Source organism: Vombatus ursinus, unplaced genomic scaffold (genome assembly GCF_900497805.2).
Source record: "Vombatus ursinus unplaced genomic scaffold, bare-nosed wombat genome assembly UNPS02014799.1, whole genome shotgun sequence".
NCBI lineage: Eukaryota > Metazoa > Chordata > Mammalia > Diprotodontia > Vombatidae > Vombatus > Vombatus ursinus.
This window is the reverse complement of record NW_020954577.1, coordinates 6,550,736-6,566,254: the sequence shown is the minus strand read 5'-3', so window position 1 is coordinate 6,566,254 and position 15,519 is coordinate 6,550,736. Positions and strand designations below refer to the sequence as shown.

General features: G+C 40.9%; 1 protein-coding gene across 5 annotated transcripts in view; it reads right to left on the bottom strand.

Annotated features, from left to right (window-relative positions):
- SKAP2 (src kinase associated phosphoprotein 2) overlaps nt 1-15,519 on the bottom strand; it is a 191,924-nt gene that overhangs the window by 164,763 nt on the left and 11,642 nt on the right. For all 5 annotated transcript variants that reach the window (XM_027872417.1, XM_027872418.1, XM_027872416.1 and 2 more), the window contains one exon: nt 7,760-7,867. In XM_027872417.1, coding sequence (XP_027728218.1) covers nt 7,760-7,867 — 108 coding nt within the window. The remainder of the gene's footprint in view (nt 1-7,759; nt 7,868-15,519) is intronic.

Below are 15,519 nucleotides of genomic sequence, written 5' to 3'. Positions count from 1 at the left end.
GCCTTCCTCAGAGAGAAATCATGTTCGGCACGTGTTATATCATGTAAGACACAGTGGCTCACTGCATCTTGTCGGGAGGGATCAGAGAGCAGAACCCAGGACAGTGAGGTTCCAGCAATCCACCTTCACTTATTTTTTTTTCTTTTGGCTTCTATGCCTCTCCAGATAAGCCTCCTTCCTGAGGCAGCAATGACTCTGTAACCCAGTGCTGTCCTCCTATCAGTGACTCCTTCTTTCTCCTCACCTGAATGAGGGCTGGCAAGACGGGATGACAGACCTGTTGAATTCCATGCATGCTGGTTCGGCCCGCTCTTTCACCTGTAGGCTCAAAGACAGGCGTGGCATCTTCTCCCCTTTTGGAGCACCCAAGAGCACCTACCCCAGAGCGTCATGACGGTCCTCATCCACCATACAGACTAACTCCAAGGGAAAACATGATCCATTTGCTGTCTTCAATTGAGCCACTCACAGATCCCAAACCAGAACCAAGCATAATGCCTTACACAGAGCAGCCACCTGATAAATGCTTTTTGAATTGAATTGCTGAAACCATAGAACAACCCAAATCAATCAACCAACAAACATGTATTATACACTACTATGTGCCAGGCAACATGGTACAGTGGATAAAGGGCTGGCCCCCGAGTGAGGAGGACCCGGGTTCAAGCAAGCCAACAGGACCGAACCACTGGGTGTGTGGAAGGGCATAATGGGTTAAAAGAGGAGAGTGGAAGGAAGGGGCAGGTTGGGAAGAACTTTCAATGTCAGACAGAGAAGTCTATCTGTGATCCTAGATGGAACGGGTGCCACTGGAGCTTATGGAGTAGAGAGCGACACAGACCTGTGCTTTATGGAAATCAGGACAGACTGGGAAGAGGAGGGACCCAGGAAGATCCCCTGTCCAAGCCCAGGGAAGGGGCCATGCTGGCCAACAGAGCAGTGGCTGGGCTAGTGGAAAGAAGGGGGGAGAGGCTGCACAGACAGAAACAACGGCATCTGGCTACTGACGGTCCATGTGGGGGTGTGAGTGAGGAATCAAGGACAACAGCTAAGCTGTGCACATGGGTGACTGACCTCTGAGGAACTGGGGTGGGGGGGATTAAATGCTTTAATCGATGTCTGAGCATTAATAATAACAAAGATAACGAGCTCTGTTTGGGACCAGGGTGAGTCTGGGGCGCCTATCCAATGACGTCCAATTTGGAACGTCCAATGGGCTGGCTGGGGATGTGGCACTGAGGCTCCGGAGACCCTTGGGCTGGACACAGAGCTACGGGAATGGCCTGCGCAGAGACGACCTCCGCAGCCACGGGAGCTGCTGAGGTCTCAGCGGAGGGAGGACAGAGAGCAGCCAGGGCAGGGCCGGCCAGGGCAGTGCCGGCCAGGGCAGGGCCGGCCAGGGCAGTGCCGGCCAGAGCCGTCTGATGATCCCGCACACACACACCCAAGCCAGCTCCAAACGTCCCCTGCTCTGCCCGGCTTCAAACCTCGGAGGGGGCCTTTCATGTTCTCTTCCATCCTCTGTCCTGATCGAGTCTTCTCCACATTTATGTTTTCCCCCAAATCATCCCTGCCACTGCCCTCCTCATCTCACTCCGAGTGTAGATGGCACAAAGCAACCTCCTAAATTGTGGCTTCTCCTCCCATCGAGCGTGGATACTGTCACCAAATCGGTCTCCCTCAAAAAGCCTGGGTTATGCCACTTTGGTGCTCAGGCACACAGAATGGCTTCCCAATGCTTCCTTCAGCGGCTCCAAATTCTTTATCTTGGCATTCGAGCTCCTCAGTTATCTGGTCCCACCTTAATCACAAAATGTGCCCGTGACTATCTCGGCCAACCGCTTCATTTCAGAGCTGAGGAGAGATAAAGGCACTAGACATCTCCTGACTCCAGGCACTTCCTCTGGCAGTGCCCCATGCCTGGAACGCCCTGCCCCCTCATCTCCACCGTCTGGCTCCTCCTTCCAGAAGCTTTTCCCAGGCCTCATCTCAGTGCCTTCCCTCTGTTTAAATAAATTACTCTCAATTTATCCTGTTTGCACACGGCTGTTAGATTGGGAGCTCCTTGAGGGCAGGGACAGGAGCTTCGCCTTTCTTTGTATCCCTGACCTTGAGCACAGGGCCTGGCACATCGTGAGCTTGATAAATGGCTGGTGACTGACTGGAGAGAGACACTCGCCCAGGGCAGAACCCCTCAAGGCCTGTTAGCGTATATACATGGTTGGTCAGAATTAGAACCCAGGTCTCCTACCTCCTAGGCCACCGTTCTTGCTGTCCCTCTCCCGGGCTTTTCCATCAAACATTTGGTTCATGACTCAAGACCTGACTAGATTCCCTCGACCAAGAGGTCCCCTGGAATCATACTATTTTTTTTTCTTCTGGTCTAAATCCGAGATTTCATCAAAGAGGAGAACTCCCAAGGTGGAAACTCCTTCGGCCAATGGTGGTCCACCAAGGTCCCGCAGACAGAGTGCGTTAAGGCAGGATGGAAAACCACCTCCCTCTGAGTCCAGAACCGGCCCCTCCCCCGCGACACACCACAGCCCACTATCTCATGATCCCACTTTGCTTCAGTCAGGTCACGTGTGGAGAAACACACTATTTATGAGGCTGTGAACAAATAATCGTTACAATGATTGTGTACTTTATATAAACATCTGGTACTTGTCTAAGGTCGCTTTGTACTGTTAAGTTTCTTTTATTTAAGGAAAAAAGTATTGAAAATAATTAAATGTTTACTGAAACATGTCCTATCTTTCCAACTCAATCATCAGCCCTACGAGGGCACCGACGAGGTCAAATGTGTCTTTGGCTTCCTTAGAAGAATACACGGTGCACACCAAAGGTGCTCAGTAATTGCTTGGGGTGGGACTCTCCCGTATCAGTGTGTGTCTGGCTTTACAACAGCCGTACAGAGTTCCATGCTGCGGCACTCTCACCCTGGCAAGACTCTATTCAGCTTTTGAGGGTGGGGGGCATGTCATCTGTGTTTTGGGGGAACCCCAACAGCTCCCTGGCCAAACAATCCAATATAACAGGACTACTAAATAAATGCCGTCATTCTCTGTTCAACTCTACCCCAAGAGAAACACAAGCCTATTCATTCACTGGATGAAACAGAAAAAAGGGCTTAAAAAAAGGTTTACTGTAACAGACGCTGCCAAAGCGAAGTATGTATAACCTCTAAGCCCATTCTCAGCCTTCAGAAGAACATGAGAAGTATACAGAATGAGAGCTTTCATGATCAGAAGTATCTTACGATGCCACGGTGAGACGACGTCTAGCCAAGGTGGCAGATTATCTGTGAGCCTGGAAAACGATTCCTATTCGAGGGCGCTTTGTGTTTTAAAGCATTGTTTCATACTCCATCAGAAGCCAGTGGAGAGTAGGCCAACTGATTTTTGTGAGAAATGGATGGCTCCGTGCCTCATTTTACAAAACAGATATGCTCCTCAAAGGTTGTTTATACATGGAATGTTTTCAAACCTATGCATAATTTAGGTAGACTAGGAGAACTCACTACTTAAAGGAATCCTGGGGGTGATTTCAAAAAGCAAAAAACCAAAACAAAACAAAACCTTTTTAGAAAGTGAATAATCACCCAGCAATTTATCTGTTTTTAAATCCAAATTTCCATTTACTGAATCTGCACAGCAGAAGGAAAGAGATCGAAATGACCTACTACAACTGGAGTGTCTTGGCTGCTTCTGTCACTAAGCTTTCCCAGTTCCTAAACTCCTATTTCTTTACACAAGCTGATTTTTCTATCCCCCCCCCCCTTTTTTTTTTTGCTAAGAAAAATAGGGCAGTGGCGCTAGGCACAGCTGTTCGAGGCTTCGGTCTTCCTTCCACCTTACGTCCTAGGTTCTTCTCCCCAGAGGTTTCCAGGTCCTTATCAATCGCGTGATCAGGGCCTAGGCTCGATTCAGATTTGCAACAAATGCCCTCCGAGGTTGTTTTGACCTTTGATGGCCAGGAACAGCGGGACACACTGGGGTCCTCTCCCTCAACACCTGTGTCCCTTCCCCTTACCAGGGCGACTTCCAAACGCATGACACAGTTGGAATTGAAGTGCTCTTTTCCTATTATCTCAGATTATTTCAAAAAGTTTATACTTCTCAATAAGGAGAAATAATTTTTAAATGTGAAAAATGGCCAAAGAATAGGAAATTATCTGAGAAGGGGAAATCATCACACATTAGCTTCCCCAGTGCTGCCCACTCCATCTACCCCAGTGACCCCTATCATGATTGTGTTAACATACTTGAGAGGGAAAGTACCTTTAATACAGGATACGGAGCTCCATTCTCTATATAATTTTATCTGACGACAACTCGCCTAATTCACATTAATACTCTAATATACTTTGGCGCACAATGGCATCAAAATTTAAGAAGCCAATCTGCTATATTATTTTTCTTGAATAATTCTCAAATTAAAACATACAATAAAAATGAACTTCCAAATGATTTAAATATTTCCTTCTTAAACTGCCTCCGCCAAATGAAAATTTGCCATTATTTTTATCATCACTTACAAATAAAAAATGCTTTTTCTTCCAAAGCATTTTATTTTTACTGTTGAATTTAAAATTTATTTCCCGTCAGAAAAAAAAGTTTCCAAATATAGATAGAAAAAAAATTGTTACACTATTTGATGCTGCAAGCCATACACGAATTTGTCACCACCGATGTTACAACAAACCTAGACATCAATAAGGTGTGGGTTTTTTTTTTAAAAACACCACTCAAAAATCAATTATCTCAACTCTTTTGTATAGAGAAGTAAGTAGCACACCTTTCAAGCAACTGGTATTAATGAGCAGACATGACTATAGAATCTCCATCTGTTTTTCTGACAAAGCTGTGGCTACTCCAGCCTCTCATTGAAATTCCATTAATCTACAGCTCCAAGGTCCAATGCGAAAATCAAAACTCCATCTAACCCTTTATCAGCTCACAATAACCTACAAGTGAACTCTGCCTGTTAGCATGCAGCAAGTTATGATTTTGCTATCAATCAGGCTCTCGGCCAATAAAAGAAAGCAGGCTGCAAACGGCCTGTCTGGCAGGGCCAGGAAGGTTGGTTGTTGTTTTCGGCCCTTTCCCGTTTCGGTAGGGTGTCTGGACTTCGTGAGATTATGCATTATCCTCCTTTGCTGTGATTTAATTGCTACTAGCAATCAACTCGAAACATCACTGAAGTGTGCTTGAATTTCATTAGAAGATATAACTTATGCTACTTTCCTACAGTACCTAATAAACCATAAAGAAACCAAAACACATATGGCTTGAGGGAATAACTGGAAAATTAGGTGGCCATTTGGGAACTGAGTGAACTTTTGAACCAGAAGAACAGAGAAAAAGAAATATTAAAGGGAAAGACAGACTCAGAATGCACACAGAGATGTGCAGGTTTGACCTTTCCAGTACCTTGAAAATTACATTAGCATTATGAAAAATACATATCATGCTTAGAGTTTATAATCCATCAAAGTTTAGATACTTTGTGAGTGCCTACCATAAGGTAAAAGTCAAAAGGACAAAACAACCATCGGATTTGACAAAAGGCCTTTAGGTGACCTGTGCTAATTTGGTTATACTGATTGTTAAAAGCATTATCTTTTTAGTAATTAATACATCATTAGGCTGAGGTCACATGATGAAGGAAAATGATTCAGCAAGGAATACAATGCAAATAAAAAAGTAAAGATCCAGAAAAAGGAATGCGTGCAACTAAATGATATTTATAACTGGCAATGAGGAGTCTGAGTGATGGGATTGGTTTGTTGGTTTGTTTTGTTTTGTTTTAATTCAGAAAAATAAAGTCTTAGAAAAAAATTTAACCTTATAAACAATGTTGTTAATACATGTGAAATAAATAAGCCTAAAACTTAAATTTGCAAGCTCCAAATGTTGAAATCCTTTATTCAAATACTCATCAAAATTAGGCAAATATTTTTCAAAAAATAACAAAATGACAGTTTCACATCGCCATGTAGAATCAGGCATCGAATTTTAATGCCTTGTATTTTGAGACTGCATGTATTCCCTATGTACCTCGACCTGGAAACATCCTAAATATTGTAGCTTGATAAACTTATAAGAAAGGAAGAACGTAGTTAATTTGTTTTGTTACTACATGATCATAATTTAATAACTGTTCAGTCTTCCTAAGAAAATTCACTGAATGATTTCTTGGTCATGTGGCTACTTAGCTTGTTGAGGTTCTTTGTTTTTTGTTTTTCAAAGAAGGTCTTGAAATTATCTTCAAAGTCTGCTTTACAAAATTCAAACCATTTTTCCATGGACTATGAATAATTCACATTTATAGTTTCAGACAGAATTATGCTTGCGTGAAAGCAAAAACGTTTTACTTTATGAGCCAAAAAACTGAACTAAGTAAATAAAAAGAATTTCTACTTTTATCTGAAAATAATGTCTTGTCAATTGCAAAAAACCTTCTCTATTAGAAAAGATGCCTTTGAACACTAGGTTATGTAAGTTAATGCTCTGTTTGGATGATAAAGCCGTGGCAGAAGAGAAGGCAGCATCTTTTAAAATAGGGAAGCGAAAACAAAAAAACCAATGTCTTTTTCCTCAAAAAGAGAAACTCGAGGTTTGCCAAAATGTAGAACTCAACATAAAATGAATATGATTATTATTGCTACACATTGTGCAAAGTTCTGAGTATAAAAAAAGATTGTGTTATTCTGAATCAGTGGTTAGAATGTTTATCACTTATGCATGTACTTGACTTATCCCTGTTCTGCAATAGACATAATTTTATACCTCATAAAAGCAATTTATGCTTCCAAAGGGAATAATCTGGATAACATAAAATGTGGAGTGCTCTGTTGCAGGAAGCATATTTTCATTCAGCAATTGTACTTAGAGATGGAACTGCACAGTTTGATCATCATATCATGGCAGAAGGCATAAATCACGCCTATGTCTATATGAAACCTTCAGTGCCACAAATTAATATGCATGGCTAATTTATCGATACACATGCCTAATTTATAGCTATAGATCACCCTTATCAGGTTCTGTAGGGTGGAGAAGTAGCCAACGTGCCTGTTTTCAAAAGAAAAAGCACACACTAAAAAACAAATTTCATAATTCGTGATATTCAATAATGTCCGCAATAGCATGAAAATATGCAAATAATTAACCACTATTGCGGATTAAATACAAAATATCAAAACAACTTTTGTCCTTTTTTTTTTAAGCAACAAATCCAGGGGAAAAAAAAATGTATATAGAAGAAGCACTGAATGAAAGCCTGTCTCGATGTGAGAAGGCACTGTAGGAATAATTAATTTAATATTTTATGAACCCATTTTGCATGAAGTTTGCAGGAAAAATATCAATCAAGCAAACTGTTTCATTATTTATAAAATAAATAATACAGCAAGCCATTAAGAAGCATAATAAAATTAAGCAAGAATCTGATAATATTAAATTAACCAACAACGGGCTACTAAAGATATTCACAAAAATGTTCTGAGACCTCTCAAATGTGCCGAAGAACGATTTCCAAGAAAAGGGGTATTTCAGTTCAACTCCTGCATCGTTGGGATGAGGTCAGTATGCTGCCGGTACCACTAGAGAGAGCTCTTCAGTTCCTTAAAGGTTCTTGGAAAGGTAAGCAAAGCCCCAGCTGGCTGCGGAGGCCCACATCCTCCCTTTCCAACAAGGACATCACCCTAAACATGGCAGCTCCCAAGAAGGGTAATCTGCGAGAAACGGTGACCTACCATCAGAGGGTGCCTCGTCGTCTTTTTCACAGCGGTCGGATGTTTGGGAGAGCGTATCTGGAGGCCCTGGGAAAGGATCATCATATTCTTCTCCATCGTCTATATCAACTATAAAAGAATTAAAGAAAGGCCTTTTACAAGGTGATGATTTAAAATGAGGCTGCTCTGACAAAAGAATCTTGAATTGTGTTAGTGAATATAACAAGCTATGCTTTCAAAATGAGTCAAGGCTCAACCCTATTGAGATTTACATTCAGCTCAACTCAGATCTTTACAGAAAAAAGAAAGTATAACCTGTTTATATCTGTTCTGAAAGATCTTCTCCCTCAAATTATGAAATGTGATTGCAAACATGTACACATGGACACATACACACATACACACATACACACACACACACACAAAATGTGCACAAAAATGCCAGAGAAACCAGACAAGGGATTCAGCCAAACTTTCAAGCTCTAGATACCATTCACCTAACTCAATAACAGGCCATAACAAAATAATGGGGTAAAATAGATCATTTGAAACACTCTGAACATCAAGTTATTATAAGAGCATAGAAGGACATAAGATTATAAAATGGTCCTAGCTGCACTGCAGGCATCATCAACCTTCAGGGAAAATGCTTTTTTAACAACTTACAAAAATAAAACTCAAATAAGCTCGTAACATATGTACCTATCAATCTTTGCTTTCCTTTCAACAATTTAAAATTTTTTTTTCTGGCCCTTGGTTTCCTATTCTTAGTCTCTGCCACAAGCTTCGAAAAAGTAATTTTTATAAACAAATTCATGTTGGCAGTTTCATGTCAGAAGATTTGGACTTCAGTTCATATTGAGTAAAAAGCTATAATGATACACATCATCATACTCAGGCCTACACCACAGGAGGGGCTGGGGGGGAGACACATACAGTTCGGATCAGCCTGCTATGTGAGAGCAGAGGTGCTTGGATCCAAGGAGGGAGCTGGCATAACAGATACAAAAGCATGGCAGGATTCATCCCAAGTCTCACTCTCCCGGGCTACTAGAGCATCACTCTGGATGCTGCCAAAGGAAGGGCTGGGCCTCCCTGCCGTCCTCAGTTCCGAGGCAAGCCAGGCCAAGGAGGGCAGTCTACGCTAGTCTCTATTCATGCCCTGTCACGTTTGCACTACATAATTATTATTTAGAAAGTTCTCTTTCAAGGTTTCCATGCCAAAGTAACTGAAGCTTCAACTTTCATCTTTAATTCCCTGGATGGGGCCGTTCTGCTGGGCATCGATCATCTTGGTCCACAATCTAGCCAAGACCTTAGCAATGGACCCTGGTCGGCCCCTCATCATCACCAGTCACACCACCGCAGGCACAAAGATGTCTCGGCCACCTTCCAGTAGAATTCCAAGGAATAAGGATAATTCTTCATGTTTTTATTTCTGAGGATTTCTCTTTTCAGCAGCTCCAAGCAGCTGACAAACAGTCAGTTTGTAATCCTTATGTAGGATTATTACGAGAATAGGATCATGCTCCTTTCAAACGTATTAACACATGCAGAAATCCATAAAGAAGATGATAAAGGTAAACTTAAAGCACGGAACCACATTTCGTGGAATAGTCACTGGAGAAATAATAATTAATAACAGTAACTGGCACAATTTATAGAGAACTTTAAGACTGGCAGAACACTTTTCAGACATGATCTCATCTGATCCTGACTCTCCTGCCTTGGATTCTAGGTGTCAAAGGGCTCTAGCTCCACAACTCTCTCTTGGAAGACCTCCTCAACTCAGAATTCTCCTGCTGGACAATTCTCAGTCCTCCCACCAGATCACTGCAGTTTTAAAAGGAACTACCTTTACAAAAGATGTTCTAGTCTTTATCTTCCAAATGCTATAAGATTTCTGCACTAAATCAAGGTCAGTAAAAAGTCAAGTCGAATAGGAGATACAGATATGCTTTGGACACATTACCATGACCTTCTCTAAGGAAGAAAATAAACTGAATGCCATTTTGAAAGATTATTCAAAAGAAATTTCCAAAGACAATTCATTTAAGTTTGACATAATAAGAATTGCATGGTGCTTTTCAAAACAATAAAGACATGTATCTGTTGACAGAACTGAAGGTCCTTTCGGTAAGTGCCAACATCTACGCAAGGCTTACCGATTCAAGTCAATCTTAGGTGATCTTTGAGACTGTTCCAAACCACGCTGTCAAGGAGTATTCCTAATTGATACATACGAGGATATATCCTACAGCGAACATGGAGATGTCTAACAGGCTAAAATACGTTTATGCCTGGATGATGTTTTGTAATAACATGTTCCTGCTACAATCAATAAATTGAGTATGAAGTTGAGGCTGAACAGAAAAAAAGCCCAACAGATATTTCTGGCAAATCCAAAGGGCATCTTTTCAAGCAGAGGTTTTCAAATTGCAATGCCATCACAGCCCGAGCTTAGGGAGTACTCTGGAGGTTACAAAGCATTTGATGCGTGCCACCTTATTTTATCCTCACAAACTAAGTCGACTCTGCTAACCAAGGTGAGAAATGCCAAGTTGTTATATTTTATATCAGGAAAAACAATTATACGTCAGTGACCAGACATGTTGATCATTGTGTTTTAAGCTTTGCAGTGTCTATTTAAAGTTGAAACTATCTGTAATTCACTCATTCTATATCATGAAGTTCATTTAAACAGTCTTGTAAAACCACAGGGGATTTCTAAAAAGATTTATATTGAGATTGAAGTAACTTAAGGGCATCATATCAGGTTTGTCTTCACTTTTTAGTTTAGCGGGGATTAACTCAGAGGTCAGTGAGGCAGGAGAACATCTTTTGAGGTGGGAGACGGCAGCCTGTGTTTCCAGCCTGGCTCCCTTACCCCAGTCTCTCTCTGCTTCACGCCTTCCTCCTGGCCAAAAATACAGTCCAAGCCCTGATGGTTCCTTTAAGGTTCACTGGGGCTGCACAGAAGCTTAAGCAGAGGGGTCGCTGTTGAGCAGCGTAAAGCATTCCTTCCCTCCAGGGATTCTCAGTATTTGCAAATATACCTGTAAAGACATACATAAATTAAAAGGAAAATGTTCAACTTGTATTTATGTAATAGGAAACTGAACTCGCCACCAACAATAGGCATCAGGTAAACGTATCCAATACAATTTACGCACATAATTGAAAGCATTACAGCCTAATCAGACATCTAAAAGAAAAGCGTGCTCAAATGAAATGTCTATAGAATCATTAGTCGGCAGCCCTTCTATTACAATCACACATAATGTCAGTGCTGCCTTGAGCCTGGGCCAATGACAACAGCATAAATTTTGCATCTCATTTCTGTGGTCATAAAATTAATGATCAGTTTAAAAATACTTCTTTGTAAAAGTTATTGCACAAAGAAAAGACATGAATGTGTCCCTGTTATGTACTCACAAGGATAATTACGGGGTTGTTGCTCATTAATACTCTTTCTTGTTTCCCTAGAAAACCGTTTGATTTATCCTACAACTTTCAAAAGTTTAATTAACGATACAAAGTTAACTGTCTAAAAGAGACTGATTCCATTCTCTGCTTTCTATAATTTCAGTAGCAACTTGAATATGGTGTTTTGCATTAACCCACAAAAGACTCTTTCTTAGGAAAACAATTTTTAAAGGCATATTATTTGGGGTCAAATCCCTATCATTCATTTTGCTTGATTTTTGTACATTCAAATAGCAACCGAGAAGGGCCCAGATATGCTGGCCAATGTTCTTAACCTATCACAAAATTACATAGATATATCTTTTACCAGTACCTAAAGGATATGGCGGGAAAATAATTTACCCTTTATTTTCTTAAAGTCCAATCCTAATTTTTCTGAAATGAAATATTAACTATAAAATAATAAATGGTCACTATCTCCATTTTACAGTTAATGGGGAAAAAAACAACAACAATGACTTGGAAGAGGTAAAATTACTTGTGTGAGTCACAAATGAGGCTCTGGAGAGCTTAATCTCTCATTCTGCATGTTTGGTTCATTTAGCTGTGTCTCCAAATCCTAAAACACAACTGAACGAGATGGACCCAGGCCTATAACCTGACATCTCTTATGGGGAACTACATGAAGTCGTAAAACTTTGAGGGGCTCTGGTCACCACAAACAGGCTCCCCCTCTCGGTCTCTCTTTTATTAGATGATGGCTTCTTTATAGCAATAAATCCAGACGTCAAAAGGCAATACTAAAGTGAAAGAAAGCCAGAAAAATCGCCATACTGTGTCTGAAGCATTACCTTTGAAACAGACTCCCACCTACCGCCAAGGGGCCCCATCACCTCAGACCCACTTGTGCCATTTGTACGTGGACGAGGGGAAAAAACAACCAGTGCGTCAATTGCTCAGATTTCATCTTGGAGCCAACTTTCAACTTAAAGTCCATTGTGTAGGAGGAGCAGGAGAAAGGAAATAAAGGGCCATTGCTAATTTCCAGGAGCTGCTTAGCTGGTCTCAAGGCCTCAGCCCACAGCGGCCTGAACAAAAAGAGGTTCCTTCTCGGTTCCCATAAAAGCCATTTGTTCTGGCCATTAATAAACTTCAGAAGTAATACCTGGTATGTGACAGGACGTACAGGAGTACAGGCCCACGGGCCTGCCTGACCGAGAGGATGACAGGAGAAAAATGTTTTCTAACTAAACTTTACATATGCTTTTTGTCACCACGTGCTATGGGCCATCACTGTCCTTCGAGGGACCGGGGTATATGCTGCTGTCTAAGGACACAAAGGGAAAGAGATTTTTTAAAAACCAGCTAGTTTGGGAGGTGGAAGTTCTACCCATTTTTAATCAGCTCCCATATATAGGTCATCAAAACCATCACACTTTGAATAATTGTTTATATTAATTGTTTGAAATTTAGGTTTAAGAAAATGTTTTAGAGCAATCCTCTGAGATCCTATCACTTTTTTAATGTGGAAGTGACTCTCATTAGGCAATTTTTCTAGATGAAATCCCACTTAGAAATCAGAATTCTGTCAGTAGAGATAACTCACCTTCTGGCCTTCCATGCTCACAGATAAGCAAGGCAAGGCCTACAGAATATGACAGGCCCAAGGTCACAACTGAAGTGACAGAGCCCAGGCAGAATCAAGGTCTTAGGATTCAAAGATCAATGTTCTCTTACTCTGCTAAACCACTTGGAAAATTTGCTGTTGAACAGAGGCCTCGATCCTAGCCTTTTGGGAAACTAACAGTCACCTCCAGTTGTCTCTTTTGTAAAAACCAGTCTTGTATATGTTCTGTTTAAGTTAGTGAATTAAAGCAAGAATTCTTGTTATATTTCATTAATACAATTTTTTTTTCAAAGTGCAATGCATTTAAGCTGTTTACTATCTTATCTACTAAACCCCTCCTCTACTCAATAACATGCTCTGTCATTCTCAGAGGTCAGAAGTGTTTTAAGAAAGAAAGGGTCTAAAGTCTAAAATAAAAAATTATCCAGTCTAAAAGGGGCAAAAAAAAAAACCTCATAAACTAGTTGATAGAAACAAAGTAAACTAGGAATAATTTCTAGAGGCCTAGATTCAAATCACATAAAAGAAAATAACGTGGAGAATAATTTGGTATTTTTATCCAAAATCTCCGTGCTACCCAAGTTGATGAGGTTCCTCAGAGAGAAGACATGTGGAGGTACAAGTCATGATTTCAGTGCTCTTAAGGAAATGTTAAAAAGGAGAGTTTCAAAGCACTTGTCCCATCCGATTCCTCTCTCCAGCTCCTCAGAGGCCTCTCAGAAACGGTGTTAGCTGCAACAAAGCTATTTTGGGGCCTACTCTGTGGAGACAAGTGCACCTGGGCAGCAGATAATCATCACAGCTACCATTTACACCAAGCTCTAAAGTTTGTAAATCACTTTACAATTATCTCATTTCATCCTCACAAGGTCCCTGGCAGGGAGGTGCTGTGATTATCCCCATTTTATAGATGAAAAGTTGGGAGTCAAGCTCTAGCACTCAGGGCCCCAGGGAATCTGGGAAAGGCACCATCAACACACACAAGTTATTCTCACTTCAGTTTGGAAAGGAAAACTCCTCTTCAGCTTCATGCTTTGACAATCATGTTGATTTATTTGTTTTAGGACTTGTCAATCCTCCCAAAATACAAACTCTTGTACTTTGAAGGGCGTGTATCTGAATACTTTTTTGAGGGTGGGAGTTCTATTTGCTCTAAAAACATTAATAACTAAAGAAATGTTTACATTAGAAATGACCATACTTGAAAATTACACTTTTACCTGAGTACTAGCTATATGGGTGTTTGATAGTAGCTGTTTTTTCAAAAAAGGCTAGGATTAGAATAAGTGCACTCAGCACAGGGGAGGGCTCGAGCAGGCCCTTCATAAATTCTCCGTGCTGGATTGTTGACTACAGCTATCTCTTGTATTGAACTGCTGCTGAAAGGAAAAAAAACACAGAGGCACCCAAAGATTGCTATTATGGCACCATGACCACGGGGGACCAGGGAGACTGCCTCAGGTCTCTTCAAGGTGACCCACCACAGAAGAGCAGAACTCTGCTCTGGGATAAAAGCTGCAGGAGGAGCTGCTCCCCCTCCTCTGTCTGTCTCTCTCTGTCTGTGTCTCTGTCTCTCCTCTCTCCTTCCCTCCCCCCCCATCTTTCTCACACTCACTCAAACATAGTCAGAATTATATCTTCCACAATTACCAGCTCTTAGGCCTGCACCCAAATGTAAACTTAGTCATGAATTAATGGACCCTGCAGCCTGAAGGCCACAGGTTCCCTACCCCTGAACTACAGGGTTTGGGGGAAACTGTTTTCAAATTGCTTCTAGTTTAGAAATGGAAGCCCACTGGTTCACCCTTCCTTAGGCTTTCCCAGTGTCTCAATGGTGGATCCCTCATGCTGACCTCTCACGTTGCTTTTTAATAGGCATCATTAGGAATGAGCTAACCCAACAGAACATCGTATAGTAGCGTGCTCTATAAATAGCTTTGCAGAGGAAAATAGTTTGATCTTTTTTCTCAATTTCTCAATTTCTACCAAATAAATTTCTGTTCTCTTTAAAGACTGAGCAGATCCCTCTCAGGAATGCAATTTTAATATCGACCTGATGTTAACAGGTCCAAAAAGAGAACACAAAAGGGGAAAGTTCCCAAATCACTGATATTGAATCATTTGCAATTAACAGCATGATTTCATACTGTCATGCCTGCTTAACTTACATGTTTTCACTTCTTCAATGTGTGTGTATTCGGTTACAATAAAAGAGTTCAATTTAGTTGAGTAATAAACTGAAAGCATTTCTGGACCAAAAGTCATGTGCATCTTTCTATTCATCTCGTCTAAGGGGAAGGGGGGAGAGGAATATGCCGCCTCTATAGTCCATTACACTAACATTACCCCTAAATAAATAAATAAAAAGTTTTATAAAAGGGGAGGCAGTTAAAATTCATAAATTAGTTTAATATTGAACTAATTAAGCTATAGTACCATGAATATATTTTACTTGAAGAGAAAGTGATTGGGACTCACTATAGAGTGAAGGCAGAGATTTAGGAAAAACAAAAATAAGGGTTCATTTAAGAGAGAATTCCTCAATTATTAAAAAAGAAAGAAAGAAAGAAAGAAAGAAAATGTTACCTCTGGCCCTCAAATCCTGGGATGCCAAACATACTTCTTTCAGTACTTTAAAATGAGCAGGGTCTGTAGTTTCATTTCACCGGTTTGATTTTATCTATAAGTTACATCTATAAGTGCTCAGTTTATTCAGACTGGCAGTGCC